At 43.9% G+C, this 24,568-nt stretch overlaps 5 protein-coding genes across 10 annotated transcripts; 3 read left to right on the plus strand and 2 right to left on the minus strand.

Annotated features, from left to right (window-relative positions):
- LOC8076530 (E3 ubiquitin-protein ligase RGLG4) lies at nt 5,058–7,570 on the plus strand. Its single transcript, XM_002443770.2, has 6 exons — nt 5,058–5,608; nt 5,849–6,475; nt 6,614–6,741; nt 6,884–7,010; nt 7,095–7,151; nt 7,292–7,570. The coding sequence occupies exons 1-6, from the start codon at nt 5,408–5,410 to the stop codon at nt 7,376–7,378; spliced, it is 1,227 nt and encodes a 408-aa protein (XP_002443815.1). The 5' UTR covers nt 5,058–5,407; the 3' UTR covers nt 7,379–7,570.
- On the plus strand, nt 8,039–8,724 carry LOC8067793 (major pollen allergen Ole e 10). Its single transcript, XM_002443771.2, has 3 exons — nt 8,039–8,177; nt 8,275–8,544; nt 8,632–8,724. Exons 1-3 carry the CDS (start codon nt 8,108–8,110, stop codon nt 8,655–8,657), a joined length of 366 nt encoding a protein of 121 aa, XP_002443816.1. The 5' UTR covers nt 8,039–8,107; the 3' UTR covers nt 8,658–8,724.
- LOC8067794 (mediator of RNA polymerase II transcription subunit 21) lies at nt 8,998–10,886 on the minus strand. 3 transcript variants are annotated; one of them, XR_002455206.1, is made up of 6 exons: nt 10,523–10,886; nt 9,929–10,000; nt 9,774–9,825; nt 9,590–9,676; nt 9,426–9,491; nt 8,998–9,318 (listed from the first exon to the last, which is right to left on the minus strand). XR_002455206.1 is itself a non-coding variant. In XM_021465317.1 (5 exons), the coding sequence occupies exons 1-5, from the start codon at nt 10,799–10,801 to the stop codon at nt 9,310–9,312; spliced, it is 435 nt and encodes a 144-aa protein (XP_021320992.1). In that variant the 5' UTR covers nt 10,802–10,886; the 3' UTR covers nt 8,998–9,309. The 3 variants fall into 3 exon arrangements, 2 of the variants coding, with proteins under 2 accessions (XP_021320992.1, XP_002445011.1); XM_021465317.1 differs by lacking the exon at nt 9,426–9,491 and having other exon boundaries at nt 9,654–9,676; XM_002444966.2 differs by lacking the exon at nt 9,426–9,491.
- Nucleotides 13,956–21,221, plus strand: LOC8076531 (DNA-(apurinic or apyrimidinic site) lyase). The gene is made up of 10 exons (XM_002443772.2): nt 13,956–14,082; nt 14,151–14,446; nt 15,367–15,459; nt 16,221–16,365; nt 16,962–17,160; nt 17,591–17,669; nt 17,846–17,907; nt 19,176–19,262; nt 20,021–20,124; nt 20,782–21,221. Exons 2-10 carry the CDS (start codon nt 14,192–14,194, stop codon nt 20,865–20,867), a joined length of 1,110 nt encoding a protein of 369 aa, XP_002443817.1. The 5' UTR covers nt 13,956–14,082; nt 14,151–14,191; the 3' UTR covers nt 20,868–21,221.
- Nucleotides 22,392–23,810, minus strand: LOC8067795 (protein GAMETE EXPRESSED 1). Of its 4 annotated transcripts, none has more exons than XM_021464421.1 (4): nt 23,311–23,810; nt 23,023–23,205; nt 22,782–22,938; nt 22,392–22,638 (listed from the first exon to the last, which is right to left on the minus strand). In XM_021464421.1, the coding sequence occupies exons 1-4, from the start codon at nt 23,673–23,675 to the stop codon at nt 22,411–22,413; spliced, it is 933 nt and encodes a 310-aa protein (XP_021320096.1). In that variant the 5' UTR covers nt 23,676–23,810; the 3' UTR covers nt 22,392–22,410. The 4 variants fall into 4 exon arrangements, with proteins under 4 accessions (XP_021320096.1, XP_021320099.1, XP_021320098.1 ...); XM_021464424.1 differs by having other exon boundaries at nt 22,545–22,646; XM_021464423.1 differs by having other exon boundaries at nt 22,545–22,649.

Below are 24,568 nucleotides of genomic sequence, written 5' to 3' on the forward strand. Positions count from 1 at the left end.
GAGGTATGAATAGGATTTATTAAATAGCAACAAATAAATGAAATATACTTATTATATATACATGTTACATACTTTTAGGTGCTCAAGATTAGTTCTTTTGGCATACACCGTCATAAACTCGCACACATAGTAGCCACACAAATTGTTGCCCGGTGTCTGCCGTAGAACCCACTGAAGTAAGATGGGCTTTGAAAGTGATGCATTCAACTCTGGACGGTGTTTCTGCACGAACCCAGCCCAAACCCTAGCAATAAAACGATCATTATTAATTATCCATTACCAACTTAAAAGAGCAGAATTTAATATATAGAGATCGGAGTTACCCTTGGATAATATCTATCATTTCTTGGTAATCATCCTGTGGTTTTCTCAATGAGTCATAGATTACCAATTGACATTGCCATAGTTAAATAGAATGTACACACGATAACGACACTTACTTAAAGTTGTAGGGAAAGAGTATATATCTTTTATCTTTTTGGTTGATCAAGAACCTCCGTAGATTTCTCTCCGTTTGAGTTCTCCATAAAACATACGGGGTCTTGTGGTCTTTGAATACAACATTTGGATCCACAAATCCAATCTCCTTGTCATTTCTAACTCTGAGGTCCCTCATCATGTTTCTGCATATGTATAGCGGGTTTCTGTAATTAGTTATATATATACATGATAAGTTACAGAGACATTATTGAAAGGAAGAATCACTTACAGACAGAAGCAACTCATTAGAGATTTGTCAAGAGCGTCCATGTGGCATAGTTGGTGTAGCTCATTAAATTGAACATAAATAATATCATCACCACGGAAGTAATGATAGTTTCTAATTCGGACACAAATATAGTCATCTGCTTTTCTAGCACACGCTTCCATGTACCATTTGTTTAGCATGTACATTTGCGTTCCAAGCTTGCTGAGGGCCGCAGGGTTGTATAAACTCTTGCCGTATGTATATTCCTTCTGCCAATGATCAATTTGTGGAGCACTTTCAATTGGTGCCCCCGCTATCATTTGGGCTAAGCTAAGACCAGTTTCCGCAAAAAAAATTTCATCTGTCTTCTCTGTATGCAGGTTGTCTCGTTCTTCCATGCGTTGCAAGTCTTGTCGTGCTTCAAGTGAATCCTTAGGCTTACCATATACACCCATGAATCCTAGAAGGTTCACACAAAGATTCTTTGTTAGGTGCATGACGTCGATCGCATTCCGGACCTCTAGGACTTGCCAATAGGGTAGCTCCCAAAATATTGACTTCTTCTTCCACATGGGTGCATGACCTGCTGCATCTTTTGGAACTGGTTGGCTGCCTTGTCCCTTACCAAAAACTACTTTCACATCCTTAACCATCTCAAATACATCTTCTCCAGTTCTATTGCGAGGCTTGCATCGGTGGTCTGCCTTACCTTTAAAATGTTTTCCTTTCTTTCTAACTGGGTGATTCATAGAAAGAAATCGACGATACCCAAGGTACACGACCTTTCTGCATTTTTTCAAATATATACTATCAAGGTCATCAAAACAATGTGTGCATGCATTATATCCCTTGTTTGTCTGCCCTGAAAGATTACTTAGAGCAGGCCAATCATTGATTGTCACAAACAACAGTGCTCGTAGGTCGAAGTGTTTCTGTTTGTACTCATCCTACACACGAACACCTGTTTCACTCCATAAAAGAAGGATTTCTTCAATTAATGGCCTTAGATAGACATCAATGTCATTGCCCAGTTGCTTCGGGCCTTGGATGAGCACCGGCATCATAATAAACTTTCGCTTCATGCATAACCATGGAGGAAGGTTGTAGATACATAGTGTAACAGCCCAAGTGCTATGACTACTGCTTTGCTCACCAAAAGGATTCATATCGTCCGTACTTAAAGCGAACCTTAAGTTTCTTGCGTCTTTTGCAAACTCTGGAAATTCCCTGTCTATTGCTCTCCACTGGGACCCATCAGCAGGGTGTCTCAACATGTTGTCTACTTTACGGTCTTCTTTGTGCCACCGCAATAATTTTGCATGGTCCTTATTTCTAAAAAGACGTTTCAGACGTGGTATTATAGGAGCATACCACATAACCTTTGCAGGGATTTTTTTTCTGGGACGTTCTTCCCCCTCAACATCGCCAGGGTCATCTCGCCTGATCTTATACCGTGATGCTTTACATACGGGGCATTCATCTAAATTCTCGTAGTCCTTGCCACGGTATAGGATGCAGTCGTTAGGACATGCATGTATCTTCTTGATTTCTAATCCCAAAGGACAGACGATCTGTTTTGCTTCGTACGTAGTAGTGGACAGTTCATTAGGCTTTGGCAGCATTTTTTTTGGGATCTTCAGTAATTGCCCAAATGCCTTATCGGATACACCATTCTGTGCCTTCCATTTTAACAGTTCTAGTGTTGTACCCGGTTTTTTTTGCCCATCCTGGGCAGAGGGGTATAATAATTTCTTGTGATCTTCTAACATGTGGTCAAACTTTGTCTTCTCTTTTTCACTTTCGCAATCTTTATGTGCCTCACGAATGACATCACCAAGAGCATCATCTTCAACAGGTGCGCCTTCTGCATCTGCCTCATCTTCAGCTTCTCCCATTGCTGTATCACCGAAGTCACCGTATTGAGCAATAATGTCGTCAGGCTCCAACTGTTCTTCTTCACCTTCTTCCATCATTATACCGTTTTCTCCATGCTTGGTCCAACAAATATAGTTTGGCATAAAACCCGACTTCAACAAATGTGAGTGAATATTTCTAGAGCTAGAATATTTCTTCAAATTCTGACACAAGGCACATGGGCAACATATGAATCCATCCCGCTTGTTTTCCTCGGCCACTCTTAAGAAATAATGCACACCATCAATGAATTCTTTGGAGCGGCGATCGGCATTGTACATCCAATGACGTGTCATTGTCTGCATTGCAATGTAAAATATTATAAGTTTCTAATTTTTAATAGAGAAATTAAAGTAACAAAAAACCTAAAATTCTCTATTTCTAATTTTTATAAACAAGCTAAATTAAAAAAGCACAAAAATTCTCTATTTTTCTAAATAATCATGAAATGTGGTATGTATACTAGTTATAATTAAATAGCTAAATCGGTCAAAAATTGCAAATTAAAGTATTATATGTTTTTATTTTTAATAGAGAAATTAAAGTAACAAAAAACCTAAAATTCTATATTTCTATTTTTTCTAAACAAGCTAAATTAAAAAAGCACAAAAATTCTCTATTTTCTTAAATAATCATGAAATGTGGTATGTATACTAGTTATAATTAACTAACTAAATCGGTCAAAAATTGCAAATTAAAGTATTATATGATTTTATTTTTTCTAAACTAATTAAAATAAAAAACATATTACCACTATTTCTCTAACAAAACGCGTCGCTTTTGAATGGCGATGAAGCTAATAACCTCTTAAAAAAACCATAAAATAAAAAATAATATAACACTAGGAAATGCCATACGCCGCTTCTAATGAGAAGATGAAGCTAGTGACCTCTTAACAAGTCGATGACGGTGTAGAAACGATGAAATGAATCAATAGCCGGAGATGAGAGCAAGCTAGAACAAGCAACTCCAAATGAAGAACACAGCAAAAGAGTGAAGATCGATGGGCTCGGCCACGGGAAGAAGAGTTCAAATATGGGGAGGGACATTTAATCCCGGTTCCTTTTAAAAACCGGGACTAAATTCCAACACTAGTCTCGGCCGGTGGGACGGACCGGGACAAAAGCTTTTAATCCCGGTCGGTAACACCAACCGGGACTAAAGGCTTGGCTTTTGTCCCGGTTGGTGAGAACAACCGGGACTAAAGTCCCCTCTGCCGATGTCTGACATAATAGTCGTTGGGCAGGGGACTTTTAGTCCCGGTTGTTCTCACCAACCGGGACTAAATATGTTTTTGTCACGGACTCTGTTTTGGCCGAGATTATTGTTCATTTTGGGCAAGTGACCAAGGCCTGTTCTGTAGTAGTGTGATCAGATGCCTGAGTTCTCATGTGATACCGTATCCACTTCTGTCTTGATTTTAATTTTCTCCATTCAGCTAATCTCCCTTACATGCTCATGAGCCAACGGTGGTAAAGATTATCGTTGCCTGAAAACATAATTTCAGAATGTAGCAAGAGATCTTGTTTTTAAAGCTTCAGTTGATATCAAAAGAACAAAATTGTTCCAAGATTACATGGAACAGACATATTTCATACCATCAAATGAAAGATGTGATTGGGCCCATAGCTTGTGAACAACCATGGATCGATCTATATGATCTGGCCTCACTGTCCATGATAATTACACATCAGACGCACGAGCTAGAGTGGACTCAATACACAGGTTGTTGTTACTGTTATTACCGTCGATCAACTAAGAAATTGCATCCACATTGGTCGAAAGGACCGCGTGAAGCTATATATTACTCTCTAGCGTTCTGCTCTAAAACAACTTTATTTTTGTCAGAACCTTTTCAAGTCCTTCCCTCTCAACTCTATGAAAATGCGTGGTAGGATCATCGCCCCCTCTACCATAACGCATACATCAAAGTGGGCACTTGAAAATGAAGTTTTTTGTGTTTGGATCTATATAAAGGTAATACTAGTTAGATGCTAATAATAATATAATTAGCTTCTTCGATGCAAATAGGTTTAGTTGGACCAAACTATATAATAGCTAATAATATTAGCTATGATTTATTAGTTAGCTACTCAATTCATTCTAAATTATAAGACGTTTGATTAAACTTGAGGGTAAAAAAAAAGTCAAATTTCTTGTAATTTGGAATGGAGGAAGTAACTAATAATGATTAATGGACGCCTGACTATACGCCATATAAGAAAAAGAACCACTGTTCTACGAGAACTGGAGGTTAATGTGGAGCACGGGGCGTCTGACATCGATCCAGAGCGAGCGTGGTGTTGTGTTGGATCATCGATCCCGGCAAAAAACCACGGGAGGCCGTAGCCGTAGCGAACCTGCAGGGCTGCAGTGCGTACGTGGTTGCGTGAGCGTCGTGGGTTCTCTTTTATCTTCTCAGAGACAGCAAAGATGAGCATGGAATAAAGAGCTTTTCCTCTTCTTCCCCCACACACAAGTACTAGGTCCTGTCGTCGAGCAAGCTGCGGCGAAGAAAGGCTCTAAGAAGTTTCATTGCACCTTCGTCCCAATAATCCTCTTTATCTTTAACAACATTTTCGAAAAGAATCAATCCGTCCCTAGCTATATACGGTCTCCAGCTACATACTTTATCATCATCATCCAATCCAACTCCGACGATTCCTGCCGTGCCGTCTGTTCGCACGTCGTCCGGCCGGTTTTCGTCGTCGCGCGGCGTCTCGATCGCAGCAGCAAGGTTCTTTCAGCTCGTCGCATGTTACTGCGACCCGCCAGCAGGCTGCCATCCGTCGTCGTCTGCGGCGCATGGGCGGCGTGCTCGGCGCGTTGCTCCACCGGCGGTCTGGCGGAAGACCGCCGGCGCAGGGCACGAGGAACCGGCACCTGGGACTCACCCGGCAGCCTTCCACCTACGACGCCACCGCCGCCGCAGCCGGCGGTCACCGGAAGGCCATGCTGTCCAAGAAGTACTCCTACATACCGGACACCTACACGTCGCTTGATCAGGTCAGGTGCACAACCATCGATCATCTGCCTAGCTGTTGCTCCATTTCCATGCCTCCATGTGCTCGCCTTGGCACTCTTGCAAAATCGCAGCTCTCAAACCGATAACGTTTGGCCGATAAGCCACGATAGATTTGTTGCGAGAGAAAAATACTGCTAAGTGGCTGAGAGATTCGGCCGATAAGCTCAAGTGAACAAGCTTTGTTAATTTCTTGTCGGCATGGTGTTTAATCATGTATGCAGGTGGCGGCGGCGCTGCGTGAGCAGGGTCTGGAGTCGTCGAACCTGATCCTAGGCATCGATTTCACCAAGAGCAACGAGTGGACAGGGAAGCAGTCGTTCGGCGGGCAGAGCCTGCACAGGATCAGCGACGACGCGCCCAACCCATACGAGCAGGCGATCAGCATCATCGGCAAGACGCTGGCTCCCTTCGACGAGGACAACCTCATCCCGTGCTTCGGCTTCGGCGACGCCACCACGCACGACAACAACGTCTTCAGCTTCCACCGGGACAACACCCCCTGCCATGGCTTCGAGGAGGTCCTGGCCTGCTACCGCACCGTCGTGCCGCACCTCAGGCTTTCCGGCCCGACGTCGTTCGCGCCCATCGTGGAGGCCGCCGTCGACATTGTGGACAGGAGCGGTGGCCAGTACCATGTCCTCGTCATCGTCGCCGACGGCCAGGTCACCAGGAGTGTCGACACCGGTGACGGCGACCTCAGCCCGCAGGAGAAGAGGACGGTGGACTCCATTGTCATGGCGAGCTCCTACCCGCTGTCCATCGTGCTGGTTGGCGTCGGCGATGGACCCTGGGACGACATGCGCAGGTTCGACGACAAGCTCCCCGCGCGCGACTTCGACAACTTCCAGGTGATGAAGTGAAGTCACTGACTCATCAGCTAGCTCCGGAACATCCGGCATTCACATCCGAGCTCATCAGCTCTGAAGATGAACCATGCTAAGATCGATTTCAGATGCTAAATTCTCACTGAATGAATGAATATGCAGTTCGTGAACTTCACCTCCATCATGTCTCGGGCCGCGACGGCGCAGCAGAAGGAGTCGGCGTTCGCGCTCGCCGCGCTCATGGAGGTCCCCATCCAGTACAAGGCCACCATGGAGCTCGGCATCCTGGGGTAATGCATGCATTGCACAATGCGCTCGATCATGGACCTCCATCGATCTCCATGTGCCTTTTTTACAAGTAGTCTGAAGCTAGCTTTCTGAACATAAAAATCTCTTTGTGGTGTCTGAACCTGAACCTGAACCTGAATGCAGGCGATCCACGGGGAACGCCAAGAGAGTGTCCCCTGCGCCGCCGCCTCTGCCGAACGCGCAGAGGCAGTCGTCGCTGAGGAGGGGAGCCAGCAATGTCGGCGCCGCCGCAGCGCCAAGAGATGATCAGGTCAGATGAGATAGCGTGCAATGCAGGCCTTCACTTCTCGCAGCAATGCTTATATATATGCATGTCTGCTGTGTGTTGATGCAGGTGTGCCCAATCTGCCTGACCAATGCCAAGGATCTAGCATTCGGCTGTGGCCATATGGTGAGGACAGATTCAGATATTTCTATTTTCCATGATTTAATTACAAATGCAATGCAATTGCAACCGATAGAAACCAAGGAAAAGAAAAACCTCATTTGTATCCTAATTTTCTTGTGCATTTTTGTGCATGCGAGCAACAGACGTGCAGGGAGTGTGGGGAGAGCCTCACCAGATGCCCGATTTGTCGACAGCCGATACGATCAAAGCTGAGGCTATATTCAGGATGAAATGATTATGCTAAAACAGAGGCCATGTGGGGGAGAAAAAAAAAAGAACATAGTTTACTCGCCGTCAAAATGTACAGAATCTGTCAAACGAACGTGTAACAATGAACGAGTCAGGGTCAAGTCCTCTTCGTCTCGAATTTGCATGAATCGACGTTTCGTTTGTGATGACAAAAGGTTTTAGTTCTCGACTGATTCGATTTGTTTGGTTCTTGTCATGTTATTAGTTTGTAATAAGTATATATATATATATATATATATACTAGAGGAAGCTCAGCAAGGCACGTATATACATATAGGGGGGTGTGTGTGTGTGTGTGTTGTATTGCAATGTGAAAAATAAATAAAAGGAAATGCAAGGTAAACATTTGGCCGTAACACAAATACATTTTTTCGTTACATGGTCTCGGACACTGCTTCTGTTCAGCTTCACGTCACTGATTATATATCCTTTTGATGATGGAATACTAAATGTGTTGCAATTCCGTTACAGCCCCAGTGTAAATGTGGCCATCAAACGCGTTAAAACCAACCGTTTCTGCTGCACACGCCCTTTGTGCTACTCCTGCTCCTGCTGCTTGTTCCGGTTCATCTTCTTCTTCCTCCTCCTCCCTATAAATTTGATCAGACTGCAACCAAACCTGACTCATGTTCACACATCAATTGCTGTTGCAACAAAACTACACCGGAAGATAGGCTTCTTGCAGTCTCTGATTTCAGAAGCCTGAACAAATGGCATCACCCAGCGTCACATTCCTCGCCTTCTTCGTCGCCCTCGCACTCTCGGCGCTTCACACTGACGGTAAATGATACCTCCGTTTGGCAGCCAAGTTGTGCTCAGAATCAACAAATTCCATAGCTTATATTCACTAATCTGACACTGAAAAATCCATCTTCAGCAGCAGCAGAGACCTTGCGCCATAGGAGCAAGACATGGTGCGTGGCGAAACCGTCGGCGGAGGACGCCGCGCTGCGGGGGAACCTGGAGTTCGCCTGCTCCGAGAGCGATTGCGGCGCCATCCAGGGCACCGGCGGCTGTGCCCGGCCAGACGACAACAGCCTGCTGTCGCGGGCGTCGGTGGCCATGAACGCCTACTACCAGGCCCGGGGCAGGAACTCGTGGAACTGCTTCTTCAACGGCACCGGCCTCATCACCATCACTGACCCCAGTGAGTAGCTAGTGCCCTTGCTGTGAGTACGTCTCTCGTTGCTTGTCAACTGTGTTGGGGATGACATGATGGATGATGTTCTTGCAGGTCTTGGTGCCTGCAAATATGCTTGAGATGGATGCATCAATGCATGGGTGGAAGAGGGGCTGCCGCGCCGCTGAAGGATGGATCTGAATAAGATTGTAGGGGATGATGCATGCTTTCTTTGTTTTTTGTTTTTTTTTTATGTCCATTATGTGAGCAGGAAGTATCCTTACCTTACAGATTCAGAGCTGCTAGAATTCTAATCAAGATTTAGCATTTATATGTCTACAAACCTGTAGAGGATTAGTATTGTCGTTACTGGCTTTTATGTTGGGAGTAACTTTAGAGAATTGTATGCTTCTGTCTATTTCACGTCACAGTTCTATTCCATGGGATGAGAGGGATCAATGGTAAACAGTTCATTCAGTATTCAGGGACTTCAAAACAACAATATAAAAAATTCCAATGAAGGCAGGTAGCAGATTCATTAAAAAAACAAAACTGAAGCACAATTCAGGCGTGAAATGAAACCAAGATGATACTAGAAACATTGTACCTTACAACAAAGGTTGATCCTAATCCTAATCCAGCAGGTCCTTTCAGAACATCAGTACATAAGCGATGAGACAGAATTGGATTATTGTTTACAGAGGTAACAAGTAGAGAATTTGAAAAGACAGAATAAAATTTTCTACCGGCATTCATTCTCCACACTCATCCATTCATGAGAACAATTTCCTTTCAGCAAACCTGTTATGGTAGATATTGCATTTTAGTCAACACAAACGGTGGCTCATGGAAAAATTGAAGTTATTAAGATCAACATATGGCATATGCTCAAGTTATTTATGTCGTACAGGTTTCCACAATTGTAATGTTGGTCATAAATATATGGTCTGGAACCACTGTTGCATGCAAAACCACTGTTGGAACCAAATAAAAATAAAATTAACATTTTTATAACGAAAATTAACATTGATAGTGCACTGAGAAGTTGTCTAAGAAATTCATCTGAACTTACATTAATATAATTAATCTAGCCTCTTAAAATTTATACAATTGTCCGTTGCTTCATTGAACAGCACCTCAACTTGCTTCAACTCCCTTTCTGTAACACAATGAGGTGCACCATATCAGTAATTAGCCATATCATGCTAAGAATTCCACCTACATGTATGAACTCTATATAGTGAGGATCAAGTTACCAGCAGCTTCCAGTTGCTTCTGGAGCTCCAATCCCACGACTTCATTCTCTGCCTGCAAATTTTAAGTTCATATACAATTTAATGGAGGAGCTTGACAGATGCCCATCCTTGAAAAATCAGTGCTCGATAAATTAATCTGACTGTCAGATATCTACCTGTAGCTCTTGGATTCTTTTCACTTGATCCTCTTCTGATGATAGTGGCAATGCCGCAACAAGTGCATCAAACTGCATAGAAGGCCATAATTATTTATCTCCAAGGAAAAAAAAAGTTGAAAGCAATCACAGCGAGCACATTTTGAACTAAAGTTTGTTAGGCAACGGAATAGTCTACTCCATATTTTCCAACACGTTTCAACTATGGTTAACACAAACAACAGATTCATCTTTTCTGGTAAACATGACTGCCATACGCAGCACTCTACCGTCTGTACAACTACTGGACTAAAAATCTTATGCAATGGATAAGCAAGAGATGAAGGCTTTGTAAGTGGCAACACAGTTTCAGTGGCAGACATTCAGTATTGTCATTTGTGGACTTTACTTCACAGAACGCAGGCAACCAAGCAAATTAAACAGTTAGTCCTTCACATGTTCGCAGCAGCATCAGACTTAAGACAAAGGAAAACTACGAGACGATCCGAAACCTTCGCCGTAACCACACACGCAGAGACATTTTGGAATCCCCAGCTGGGCATTCGGTCGAGCAGGTGGGGGAGGCCGAGAAGAGTAGAGGGGCAGGGTACCAACCTTCTTGGCCGCGAGGACAAGGGCGTGGCTCATAGCCTTAGGTTGCTCGGAGAGGTCAGGCGCGGGTGGCTGCGCCTGCGCCGGTGGCGGCGCGCCGGGCTGGCCCTGGACCTGGGGTTTGGTGGAGACGTCCTCGGGCTTAGGGTTGGGGTTGAGCGGGTCTGGGTAGCTGTTGGAGAGGCGGTCGGGCGGCGCGTCCCGCTGCAGCGTGCCGAACGTGTTGACGGCGAGCACCGCCATCTCGTCCAGCTGGTCCTGCAGCTGCGTGATGATGTCCATGGCGAAGTCCCACTCCCACCTGCTGACCTCCGCCTCTCTCGCCCTCTCCTTCCTCCCCTCCCTCTCCTTGTTGCAGACGAGGCGAGGCGAGGCGAGCGAGGCCGGCGGCTTTATTGGGCCAGGCCGACTTCATCCTAGACTGGGCCTGCAGGGCCCAGCCCACCAGAGAGTGTGTGTGTGGGCCAGGCCGGTACCTGGCTTGCTTTCCGGTCTTCTCCGTCAAGCTGTTCGTGTGTGTTTTAATGATTTTTTTTATTATAGCATTTAATAAAACGTATTTTTTTTCTTATCGGGAATTAATGTATTCTTTTTAAATATTCAATAAATAATATTAATTTGTATTTTGAATACTAAATCGTAATTACACTCGGAATCCTTATCAACTACGATTCGTTAATCTCGCGCTTAACTAGTCAAACACGGACTAAACCCCAGACCATATATATCTGAGCGCGCATAATCCTTCAATTCGCACTGCATCATCGTTATCATAATCACGCAGAAGAGAGAGAGAGAGAGGAAAAAGAAAATCAAGAGCGCGGGAATCGGATCATCGACGAGAAGCGTCAACTAGAGACATGGCTGCCGCCGGCGCCGACCCGGTGCCCGAGCAGGAGGAGAAGGAGGCGCTGTTCGAGGCGAAGCACGCGGAGCTGGTGTCGGAGGCGCGGGACGTGGCGCGCGAGCACGGCGTGGCCGTGACCACCGTCGCGTTCCGGCCCGACGGCACCGCGGTGGCGGAAGAAGCCGTCGGCGTCGGCGGCGGCGGCGGTGGCGTCGGGCTGCAGGAGCAGGTGCGCGCCATGATTGAGCGGGCCATAAAGAGGAAGGTGGCGATGCTGGAGTCCGGGGAGCTGGCCGCGCACCGGAGGGAGCTCCAGATGCTGAGGGGCATCGTGGTCGGCGAGCTGACGCCGCCCAATACGGTGCTGCCGAGACAGAAGAAGAAGAAGACGGACGGCGGCGAGGTGGTTGTGGACAAGAGTGCGCCGGGACAGCAGCAGGAGATGGACGGCGACGCCGGCGCCGGCTGCGGCGGCGGGTGCGACAAGATCATCGGCAGGGTGGACGTGGACTAGCTTGTCCCTCATCGGTGCTGGGATCGGATTGGCCGTCCAGAATTTGTCATCAGCCTTAAGCTGATTATTCATCACTAATTTTTTTGATAATTTGTTGCGTTGATTCTTTTATTCATTTTTTTTGTTAATTAATGTGTACCGTACGTGATTGTGTCACTTTCACCTTGGGAACGATTTGTTGGTGAAAGAATAAAGGAGGACAAAAACACGTGTCTTTTTTATTTTTTATTATACATGAATGTTCCTAAAAATAATTCTCTTTTCTCGATTCCCGATTTTTTTACTGAACTCTGATTCAAGAAAAATTGATCCAACTCTCATCTCCCCTTCTCATTTTTATCTCATCTCGAGCGGGGGCTAGGTGGCCTCATCAGCAGGTGATGATCGATGACAAAATGACTGAGGTTTGTGAGGGTTTTTCGCAGCGCTCGCGGCAGATCCTGATGGTCACCACTTGGCCGACCCTTCTACGCCGACGAAGGACGCATAGCCGGATACCCACGGTCCTAGCGACGCGACACCCACGTCGGACGAGGCCGCTCGTCGTCTCGCACAGTTTGTGGATGAGGTGCAGGTCAAGCGAAGCCCCCCCTTGCTTGCATCTTCACCATGACAAAAAGCGGCAACCAAGAGGGCCCTGAGGGCCAGGAGCAGACGGATTGCCGCCCAACCACTGGCGCATATACCAGCCTCCAAGCGAGGCGAGGCACTCCTCAAGCAGAGGTTGGGCATAGCGCCGCCGGCAGCTTTGACTTCACCTGCGTCCAAGGTAACACTCGATGATATTCGCAGTGGAAACTTGACGATGGGACAGGTGGATGCTCTGGACGCGTTGTTCCCAGCGTTCAATGGCGTCGCTAGGGAGCTCTTTGCGGAAGCCCCGTAGTGTGTTGTCGTGCTTGCACGTTTGGTTGTTCCAGTTATGTAATATCAAACCTTAAAACAGTCTACTAGGTTGGTCCAGATGTTAGACCACCTAGCGCGCTTGATGCGCGTCGTTTGTATGACAAATATTTTTCCTTCTTAAATACAATGATACGCAAATCTTTTACGTATTCGAGAAAAAAAAAACTTTGATAGGTTAGTTATCAATAGATTCTTAGACTAGTGACGGTAGTGAAGTTAGAGCAAATTAGAGAAAAGTAGTGTAATTGACTTGTTGGTGCAATAAAATAGAGAAGTGTAATGCATTTGTTTTGTAAGGGCATCGATCGGTGCGAGTGCGACAATGCATATGTACGGTGCCATTTTAGAAAAAAAAAATCTAATATGTTAAAAAATGTTGGGGAGTGCTTTCTACCCCTCCCCCAAAAAAAAACATCTACATAGCTTTGCCCCTAAGCAATGTCTATGAGAGTTTCATCTATATTCAATGGATTGTCACATAAACATCCTCAAATATGTATGAGTATGACAACATTTGAAAAAGAGTAGGAAAATGTGATATAGATGCTAAGGGAGGATAAAATAGTCAAGTGCAGTATAGTCTATCGTGTATATCCCACTATTATCTTTATCTTTATGATTATCAGTGTGCTACCTTTGCATATAAACATAGTTGTGCATAACATGTTTTTGAGAGATTTTGGCCTTGTTTAGTTCCAAAATTTTTGGTAAAATGCACACTGTATCATTTTTGTTTGTATTTGACAAATATTGTCCAATTATACACTAACTAGTTTTAAAAGATTTGTCTCGCAATTACAGGTGAACTGTGTAATTATTTTTTATTTTCGTCTATATTTAATACTCCATGCATGTGCTTAAGAAAAAATTGCAAAACTTTTTGGGAACTAAACAAGTGGTAGAAGCTGTGTAAGTTTGTTTCCGCTCGGAGGTACAAAGACATGTTAATTTGACAAGTCATTTTTGTTCTATAAATGCCATTAGCCCTCGCGATAACCTTTGGTAAAACCATTGTATATACCATTAGTCCATCATCTTAGATAACTTATTGCCGTATCTTCTTCATAAATAAAAATGCCAGTGTGCAAGTACCTATTGTCCAATTGCACGCAGCTGAGCCATCCAGTGCTGACGTGGCAAACCGCTATTCCCGACTCGAACCAGGAAAAAAAAAACGCTGGCTCCCCGCAGTCCCGGAAAAAAAAAAACGAATCGCCTGTTTCTCCTCCCCCAGCTGACCGCCGCCGGGACGCCGCCAGCCACCCGGCCTCCCCGCGCCCGCGCTCCGCGCAACCGGTGAGTTCGAAACCCAGAGCTTATTCCGATTTTGCAATGCTCACCGTTCGGTTTCTCCTCGTACCCAGCCGCCGCCGCCGCCGCAGCCTGCACCCGCAGTCCGCAGGCGATGAAGCGCTTCTTCCAGCCAGTGGCCAAGGACGGCTCCCCATCCAAGAAGCGGCAGGCGGCCGCTGCCGAACCGGAGGGCGGCCCCGCCTCAGCCGGCGCCGCCACCGGCGGGGATGGAGAGGGGAGACCCGCCGAGGAGCCGCGCAAGTTCCTGACGTGGAACGCCAACAGCCTGCTCCTCCGGATGAAGAGCGACTGGCCCGCTTTCTCGCAGCTCGTCGCCCGTCTCGACCCCGACGTCATCTGCGTCCAGGTGAGCGATCTTGTTCATCCCCGACCCCGAGGGGGTTCAATCTGCAACGCCATCCGCTCCTCGGAACCACCTGTAGGCGGGCCGGCGGGGCACCTATGCACAATGCAGGCGCGGAGGCGCCCCCCAGAGGCGTACCGTGTGTCATTGCAGGCATTTCGTCGAGTAGGTTGTGGGCGTACGGTTTTTGTGCTCCCTTTAGTTAGGTAGAGACTAGTGCAATGTTAATGGTCAGCAAGGGTTTTAGATTTTATCTCCAAGGGTTTTAGATTTTATCTCTTACAGATCGTGGGTGTCATTATCTCTGCACATATTCTCCAGCAAAGTAAAAGCACTGAGACATTGTATTCTTTTTTTTTAAGTTAACACTTGATAATATTACCTCTGTTCCAAATTATAGGTTGTTTTGGCTTTTCAAGGGACATAGTTTAGTTTTTACTATGTATAGACATAGTGTAAGCCAAAACCACCTATAATTTGGGACGGAGGGGTACTAAATAACTAATGGCCTAATGCTGCTGTTGGTGCTTGTCCATGGGCTCACATGGTTGGTCTGTGTGCATCAGATTTCAGAGCTCTCCACTACTTGTGAAACAACTCATCCTAGAACTGTGGTTGTGGCCATGGTTGCTCCCTTGGAAGCCAAACTTTCCTAAAAGTTTTTTTGTGCACAATCTACCTTATGTATGCATCCATGAAGCACTATTTTTTAATCTATTTGGCTTGTTATTATTATCCTTGCAATTTATTATCTCTAAGAGAAGAATTTTGTCCCTAGTAAGTTGGAGGTTTAGATTGGTCTGTTATACAAAAGTCCATAGTCCTTTCAGTGCCTCCTCACTTAATTGGTCACATTTTGTTCTTCGTTACATGATTATTAATATATGTATATCTGATAAGGATATACCAAACTTCTTTGTTAGGAAGTGCGGATGCCGGCGGCTGGTTCCAAAGGGGCTCCTAAAAACCCTAGTGAACTGAAAGACGACACAAGCTCGTCACGGGATGAAAAGCAGGTTTTGTGGCATTTGCAAACATTAAAATACTTTCTGTGAATATGTACAGCTACATTTGTTATGTGTTTCCTCAAAATTATTGGATCATCATCTAAGGTAGAATTGCTGTCAGTTGCAGCCATGAAAAATGTATTTTGCCATCTTGTTTTTTTTTTAGAGGATACTACATATTTGGAACTTGCACATTATTCATATCAGTTGCACCCTATTAGACTGTTGTGAACATGGCACCACTAGCATCAGCAGTCCCACAGGAATTTGTGTAGCAGTACAGTACTTATGTACTCATGCAATAGCATATCAACTGCTACTGTCTGTGTGGGCCTCGCCAGTGTGGCTTTAATTGGAATTGCAGTTGCAGATGTTAATAGGTAGTGACAACGTTGCAATAAAAACATTCTTGGTATTTTCAATGGACAAACATCGTGAAACGTATTTCTCCTGAGGCCATGTACAAACATACAGAAACCGAGGACCTAATACTCCATTACAATCTGTCTTGCATTTCAACTCCAGTGTCATACTACAGACTTATAAGAAATTCAAAATATGATTTCTACCTCTCGATTAAGCAATTTTTCGATTAAGAAATTCAAAATATAAGAAATTTAGCAGTTCAGAACTACTACAGACTTATATGTGTTCCTAATTCTAGCAAGTTCTGGATTATGATTTCTACCTCAATGTCATTTGTTACATTGGATTCAGTGGCTCAACAACAAAGTTGTTACATTACTGTCATACTTCTTGATGTCAAGCAGGTAGTTCTGCGTGCTTTGTCAACTTCACCTTTCAAAGACTACCGTGTCTGGTGGTCTCTTTCAGATTCAAAATATGCGGGGACAGCTATGTTTATAAAGAAAAAGTTTGAGCCTAAGAAGGTGTCTTTCAACTTGGATAGAACATGTATGTTTGGAGATGATTCCCTGCTATCCTAGCTCTATACACAATTTTCTATTTTCTACTCTAAGGCTGCAGCCATTCTGCTTTTCAAATTATGGTTTTATGATTGTATTTCAAGACCTGGTTTAGTAACTGCTTCTAATTTGGTAGTCATATTCTATGACAAAGTTGTCCAAACTATTGAATTTTTTAATTTAGAAATTTTTGAGTTGAAAATCAGAACAGAGCAAAGCATCTTACAGATCGTGACAGCCAGTACTCATGTTTTCATGTCATGACTAGAGCATGTGGGTGTATTATGCCAGTTACAAAGTCCTAAAAGAATATGGTCACTTTCATAGATTGTGTTAGAATTAGGATAATCATTGCAAGAATCTGTTGGAAAACAAAACTTAAGGCATGCATCTGTGTACCTGATCATCTTCTCTTGATATATCTATGCACGTTTTTTTGTATAAAAACTAAAATTAAGGAATGAAAAGTTCCAGACCAGCAAGCTCCTTAACAAATAGGCATATTGAATGGTTGTTTGTTTTTCATAACTAAATTTCACATGTAGTACAGTTCTTTCTTAGATTCCACTTCCTTGCACTTTTCAGCTTCTAAGCATGAAACTGATGGGCGCGTTATAATTGCGGAATTTGAATCATTCCTCTTACTAAACACTTATGCTCCAAACAATGGATGGAAGGAGGAGGAAAATTCGTTTCAAAGAAGACGTAAGTGGGACAAGAGGATGCTGGAATTTGTTCAACATGTGGACAAACCCTTAATCTGGTGTGGGGACTTGAATGTCAGGTAATCGAGAAAATAATTTCTCCTTATTGAAAAAAGACCATATTATTAATAAATAATTTCCATGCTGCTTCTTGTAAATAAATTAAACTCCATGCAACTTTTTTCTTAATATTCAAAGTCAACATGGAGTCCTGGTTTATAGCATTGAACCAAATAACCAATACCAAAAACACCTTGAGGAAAATTTTCTTTCAAGGTTGCTTATAGTACTTGGTTAAAACAACCATATATGATTTATAATACTTGGTCAAAATAACTTTATGCAAATCCGCAATCTTGCATTCTACAAGAAAGTATGATAGTGCAGATGGAAGTTTCAGTTTTATTTGTTTGCCTAGAGAGTTCATGTTTGCTATATCAGTATGACATTTTTCAAAGACAAACTTTTCATCTTATACTTCGCTTGTATTTGAACATTCCACTATTCCAGTCATGAAGAAATCGATGTCAGCCATCCTGATTTCTTTAGCAGTGCTAAGCTGAATGGATACACCCCACCCAATCAAGAGGTAATATTTGTTTTATGCTGCAACCCAAAGGCCACAGACATCTTGCTAGCATCATGTGAAGTTTCACATTTGACTGGATTTTTTAGTTCTACTGAGCCTCTGGTATCCTTTTGTTGGTGTGTATGTTTGGCTATTGCATTAGTACAATGAAGTCTCTTTATATTCTGCACCTGCAGGACTGTGGGCAGCCAGGATTCACCCCAGCAGAGAGGCGGCGCTTTGGCAACATTTTATTCCAGTAGGTGAAACTAATACATTTGTACCATGGAACACATGTTCTTCTGTCATCACTGGCTAATTATAACTAGTTATACACTGGTGGTGCTTTTAAAAATATTCGCCAATTCTTCAACCAAAAAAATAAAAAAAAAGAAGTTCTAAATTTGTGAGGTTTTATCATGTTCTTATCTAACTGGTAACTGGTCCCATAAAAACGAAAATTCATGTCTAATGTTAATGTAATTACCACTGTATGTGCACCACCTATTATGGATATTTAACAAAAGACACATAACAGTATTATTTTTGGTTAGTTTCTCTTCAACAAATCACTCAGACGAGCCATATATCATTCTACCACAACCATCCTGTTTGGGAATTTGCTGAGGCTGTGAAATTGATATAGGCTTGACCGCTTGAGCATATTAGAATATCTGCGTGCCAAAAGTCTATATGAAAATATTTAACCAGAATAAAAGGAAATATGCCACAAGTCTGAAATATTTTTAATGAGAAAATATCTGTCAACAAACTATGATAGCCAATCATGGTACCATTTAAGGAATCAAGGCCACAAAAAAAATTTTAGCTTACACTAGTTTACAGTCTTAAATCGTTTTGGCTTTTGAGCTATAAACAGTGATGCTATTATATGCTAGCCTTTTTGGAGCTAAAAAGTAAGAACAGAGCTAGTAAAAACCACTGAATGGTAGCCTTAGTTTGCAGATTTATGGATTGTCTAACAGATGTTTTTTTGGACATTTGACAATTCCAACAAGATAGATTGAGACAGGATAAGTTATAGTGTCCATGAGTACCTCTGAAGATATTTGATTAGAAGCATGTTACTTTTTTTTAGAACTAGAAGCATGTTACTTATGATTATATCTGAGAATTCAAAAGGAGACAATGGTGTTATTAATAGAAAATCAGCTTCTCTTTAGGCAGGTCCAACTTGGGGCTTGTTGTACCTTATATTGGAGTTAAAAGCCTAAAACCATGGAAAAACTAGCACTCGCAACTCTCTGTGAACTTATTTCAAGGTCCAGTTGTAGGTTTAAACAGCACAGAAATAAATCGAACAACGCCTCACATGGCATATGGTTGAAAACATGTTTTCAAGTCAATGCAAGTATTTGGCAAAGATTTTTTGAAAAGAATCTTTGAGCAACAAATAAATCAAGATGGCCCTTGCTTGGTTTCAGGGTGGCATTACTGAAGTGTTTTATTTCATATTTGTTGCTGTGAAGTTTTAATATCTTATGAATGAACGACTTGGACATACAGAGGAAAGCTGGTAGATGCTTACAGGCACCTGCACAAAGAAAAGGACATGGATGGTGGCTTCTCTTGGTCCGGTCATCCAATTGGCAAGTAAGAAACATTTTGCTGTTCTGGGCTAGTGGGCTTCATTTGGTCCAAATATTTTTTGGATTCTCAGTCTCTCACTGACTTGTCTGCTGTATGGTTTGCTTCATAACTCATAAGGCATCTAGTCTTAAATCATAATCTACAGTTTGGAAATTTCTGAAAAGTACACCTTGAAAATATTTATTTATGTTCAATTGTGTTTAGGCTGATTAAACATCATATAAACGCTAAAAGGTCTTTTTGGGCTGATTAAATGGACGTTTAGGACCTGTAGCCTACTTTTTGGCTAAGAATGAGTGACTTAATGTTTAGCATATGCTCCCTCCATTCCAAATTATAGTCCGTTTTGGCTTTTTTTAGATATACATTTTTCTTATTATTATTATGTATCTAGAAAAACCAAAACGACCTATAATTTGGGATGGAGGGATAACCGTTTAACTGAACACGTTCAGCACATATGGTTCTTTTATTTAGAATTTGATTCCCTTAAGTTCTTGCAGATGTCTCAATGCTAAAAAAATCCTATCAGTTCTGTATTATTTTTATGTGCTGTAACCAGTACTGTCTTTAAGGCATTTTTATTATGTTGTTGACATACATAGTCCTCAGCATAAAGTGTAAACAGAAATTTGATCTTTGAAAGTATGAGACGATTAAAGGATCTGAGCCACTATTCAAACTGCCAACACACTGCATGCATACCTGAATGCATCTTTTTATCTTTTTAGTGAGATTAACTTCTCTGCATATTCCTCTAGGTACCGAGGAAAGAGAATGAGGATCGACTACTTCCTTGTTTCGGAGCAGTTAAAGGACAGAATTGTTTCATGTGAAATGCATGGCCGTGGCATTGAATTAGATGGTATGAAGTTAAAAAATTACCACCTTTATTTGCATTATTATATGGTACTTGAAACTTTGGAGGGTCTCATTCAAAGTAATTTTCAGTTTCTTGTTTATGCCCATATCATCATCTGTACATGATCTGTGCTAAAGCACAGAAACCTGGGTTTCCTAAATGTTTGGATTTTCTGTGCGGAGTGGAAACTGGCACTTAAAAAACTGAGACTATCCCGTGCTTGAAAATATGGGTTGAACACTTGGTTTTATCTCTCTCTTTTAATCTTGCTTTGCTTGGTGCCAAAAGTACAAACTGGTATTGGTGCTAGGCTTGGATTGGAAGCTAGGTTCTTTTGGGTGGGGAGGGAGCGAGAGTGAAGTGTGACTGTCATTACTTTTACAAAACATTTAGATTTTTCTTTTACTTTCATAACAATACTTTGAGTTGTGTCGTTAGTAAATGGTATTGGTTCTTTTTCTTTTTCTTTTTTTTTTGGAAAAAATGCTTATTGGTTCTGAGAAAGTATTTGAGTACGCAATTATTAGAGAAAAACATGTCAATCAAGAAAATTAATGTAGTTGCTTTTCCATCTTACCAACATTTTCAACCAGATGTCTAAAAAGATCCAAGTTTTTATTTTATTTTATGTCAAGAGTTAATTTTCCTCCATTCTTGCAGGATTTTATGGAAGTGACCATTGCCCTGTTACACTTGAGCTTTCCAAAGCTGTAGCAGAAGCAGCACCAGAACAGCCCAAGCCATAGATTGTCCTCTTGACCTGTCACTCATCATGGTAGTTATTATTAGGGATGGTGAGTAGGCTAGTGTTGGGCTCAGCCATGGTGGTCATTGTTGAGACATTTCCTGTCTTTGATTAAATCTGATTATTCCACGCCATGCATTGCGTGCTCTAGCTGGAATTTGATTGTAGTTATTATTATGATGATCCAGCAGGCTACGAGTAATATGCTGAGAGTTTAGGGTTAGTATAGTTTAGGCTACCAGTACTGCATCCGTTTAGGGCTCCATTGCCATTTGAGCAATGTAATAACTTCAACATGTCTCTTACATTTGGTCTCACTTTGCTTAAACTGATGTTTGGTCTCACTTTGCTTGAACTGATGGTTCTTTTTTTGAGAGATCAATTTGTTTTAAAAATAACTTAACCCAACTAATGTGTCACTTTGTTCATTCATATATAAAGGAAAAAAAAACTGACCCAACCGATGGTCACTTCCATAAAATCCTCTTAATTATTAAAAGGCCAATTTGTTTTATAAAAAAAATAACCTAATAACCCAACTGCGGAGCCAAGAGCCTTTCTTGCGCCAGCCCGACTTGTTTATTTTTGGAGTGTGGCTGCTGGCTGGGCCCGTTCCTGATTAGCTAAATTCGTCTTTTTTTTTGAAAAATCGTGGTATATTAAATTTAATTACGAATATTAATCCTACCCGGAAACGTTGTCAGTTATGACTTGTTAATTAATCTTGTATAGTTAACTAGTCCGACCCGGACTAATCGCGGGTTACATATACCAGTGCGCAGTGCGCTACGCATAATTCTTTGATTTCCATCATTATATTATCTCGTATATAATCACGCCCAAGAAAGAGAGAGAGAAGCAAAGAGCGCGGCAATCAGGTCATCGATCGAGAAGCGCCAACGAGAGGCATGGCTGCCGCCGGAGCCGCCGCCCCGGTGGTGACCGGGCAGCAGCAGCAGCAGCAGCAGCAGGTAGAAGAGGCGCTGGCGCTGTTCGCGTCGAAGCACGCGGAGCTTCTGTGCGAGGCCCGGGGCGTGGCGCGGGAGCACGGCGTGACCGTGCGCACGGTCGCGTTCCGCCCCGACGGCAAGGCGGTGGCGCACGAGCTCATCGGCGTCGCCCGGGAGGAGCGGCTGCGGGGCATGGTCGGGCGCGCCGTGGCGAGGGATGTCTCGGCGATGGGACCGCGGGAGGTGGCCGCGCACCAGAGGCAGCTCCATGCGCTCAGGGCCGTCGTGCTCCGCGAGCTGCAGGCCAAGAAGAAGCCGCCGCCGCCGGCGGCGGCGGCTAAGGACGACGACGCGGGGGCCAAGACCAAGAGGGCGCTGGAGCAGCGGGAGACGGACGGCGCCGGCGCCGGCGCCGGCGCCGCCGAGAGCAACAAGAGCAGGAGGACGGACTACTAGCTTAGCTTTGTCTCTATGCATGGGTGCTCGATGATCCGTCGTCCAGTTCGATCGTTCATCGACGGTTTCATCATTAGTTGGTTCTTTGTTTTATTTTATTGGCATATTTGCATTGATTCTTTGATTCATTACTGGCTGTTAGTATTGATTAATGTCGTAATAATAGGCTTCCCTGTCAACGAGTTGTTGGAATCGATCCTCGTTTTTTTTTCGAACTATAGAAAAACCAGACCGCTGCCTATTTCCGTGGCCGCAGATTATACTTCCGGGAGACCGACGTCGTGATGGAGTTCTCGCCGACGATCTCCTCCGCCGCGACGATTTCGTTGCGCCGCCTTCGGGTTGATGTGCACTGTCTAATACGTCCTGTTCCACTGCTTTAGCATAAGTCAAATTCCAGCGAACGAACGAACGTTGTTTTCCTCCCACAATAAATAAATCGACATAAGCATTAGCATAAGTCAAATTTCAGCGAAACACGAATAGATTAGCCTTTGTTTACCACGTACCTGTAGGTGAATATGGAGTGCAGGATCTGAACAATGGCAACGCCGAGGAACACCATTCGGAGCAAGAACAACTTGGACATGACCCGGAACTGCCTGTCGAAATCGTCGGCGCCAATTTTGATCAACCCAATCTCCAATAGAAGCGTAATGCACAGACCTAAACCGGGGCAAAATGTTAGCCAAATGGGCATTCAAATTTAAGGTTGATGGTAAGTTTTCAATCTCTGTAGTGAAATCATACCAAAGTAGAGTTGGCCCCTGATGCCGAACGTTTGCTTTGCGCTGGTGAGCATGTAGACGAGGAACACAATGCAGCAATAGAAGAAGAAGGCCTTGATGAAGCGAGACTCGGCAAGAATGGCATTGTGCAGAATGTACAGCTTGTCCAGAGCAGCAAAAAATGTTGTGCTTGAAAGCTTCAGCCCTGAACAAATAAATCAAATCAAACGAAGACCCAAAAAAAAAGTGTCAAGTTTAGTACAAAAACATATCATCATCAGCAATTAAATGAACTAAACACTGAACTTACTGCAATTGGTGGCACAGGGTGTTGGTCTCCAAGAAGAACTCGAGGAAGACCTTGCCTTCCGATTCACTCAGACGCTTGCGGCAATGCACCATCTTGGACCCCTCCGCGCAGGGCGGGAATGGCGGCCGCCCGGAGTCCTCCTGGAAGCAGCCGGTGAGGTGCCACGCCAGGCGCGACTGCCTCTCCTTGTCGGCCATGATCTCGCCGCAGCTGGCGAAGAGCTTCCGGTACGCATCCTGCCAGCAGTTCCTCGGCCCGGCGAGCTTGTCCCGCGCGTTCTCCGGCAACCTAAGCCCTCTGGGGTCATTGTTGGCTCCGCCGTCCATGGCAAAGTCGGCCACCGCGCCGTCGAGCTCCATTGTCATCGGAGCGCCGCGGTCGCCGCCGCCCGTGGCGGCCGTAGACGAGGAGGAGGAGAAGATGTTCCATGAGAATCCACGGATCCTCACAGGGTGAACCAAAATGCAGATCAAAATCACCAGCACAGACCACACGTTTCTTGACATGATGATTTTGTATGGGAACTGATCTAATCTTGGCGCCGGCAATAAGTGATCTTTATATCTTGGCGGCTTAAAATCAGGGGGTCAGCAGTCCCTGCCAAGGAACAGAGAAGGGTATCATAAAAAAAAAAACCCGTCGATTTCATACAGATTCTTATGTTCATATTGCTCTGGATTAGAACACCCAGTCGCTCTCTCGATGTCGGTTATTTGTGATGTTCCTCAAAAAGCAAGTTATTTCATCAGAGGGGAAATATGATGAAGTGAGTAACAAGTAACAACCTAATTAAACAGAGTCGTTGTCGTTGCTGCAAAATTCAGACAAGAATGGACAAGAACTAGACGAAATTCTCCAATCAAGATTCAAGAAGAGAAAATTGCAATTATAGGCCGGTTAATTGCAGTTAAGTCGGCGCGAATGTGAGGCGGTGGCCGGCGCTGGCTTCCACCGCAAGCCTCGGCGAACGGCGAACACCATCGGCGAAATGCCATCTTGTTAGAGTGCAGTTTCAGATGAAGAAATGATCGATGAAGCAGCGCAGAATGGGGAATTCAAGGATTGTCGTATATATAGGTGACACTGGAGTGGTTTAGTGGCGGGAAAATTGCATTGAAAAGATGCTATGGTTCGCAGTTCACACGCGAAGAGGCACCTTCGCAATGAGAAACCCATCGAACAGCCGGAGACGAAGAGGCCGGCACCCGTACCGTACGTTCCTGGGCTTGCTAAGTCTACGTGAGTACGTGACGTGTCT

The sequence above is a fragment of the Sorghum bicolor genome, chromosome 7 (assembly GCF_000003195.3).
Source record: "Sorghum bicolor cultivar BTx623 chromosome 7, Sorghum_bicolor_NCBIv3, whole genome shotgun sequence".
In the NCBI taxonomy this organism is placed as follows: domain Eukaryota; kingdom Viridiplantae; phylum Streptophyta; class Magnoliopsida; order Poales; family Poaceae; genus Sorghum; species Sorghum bicolor.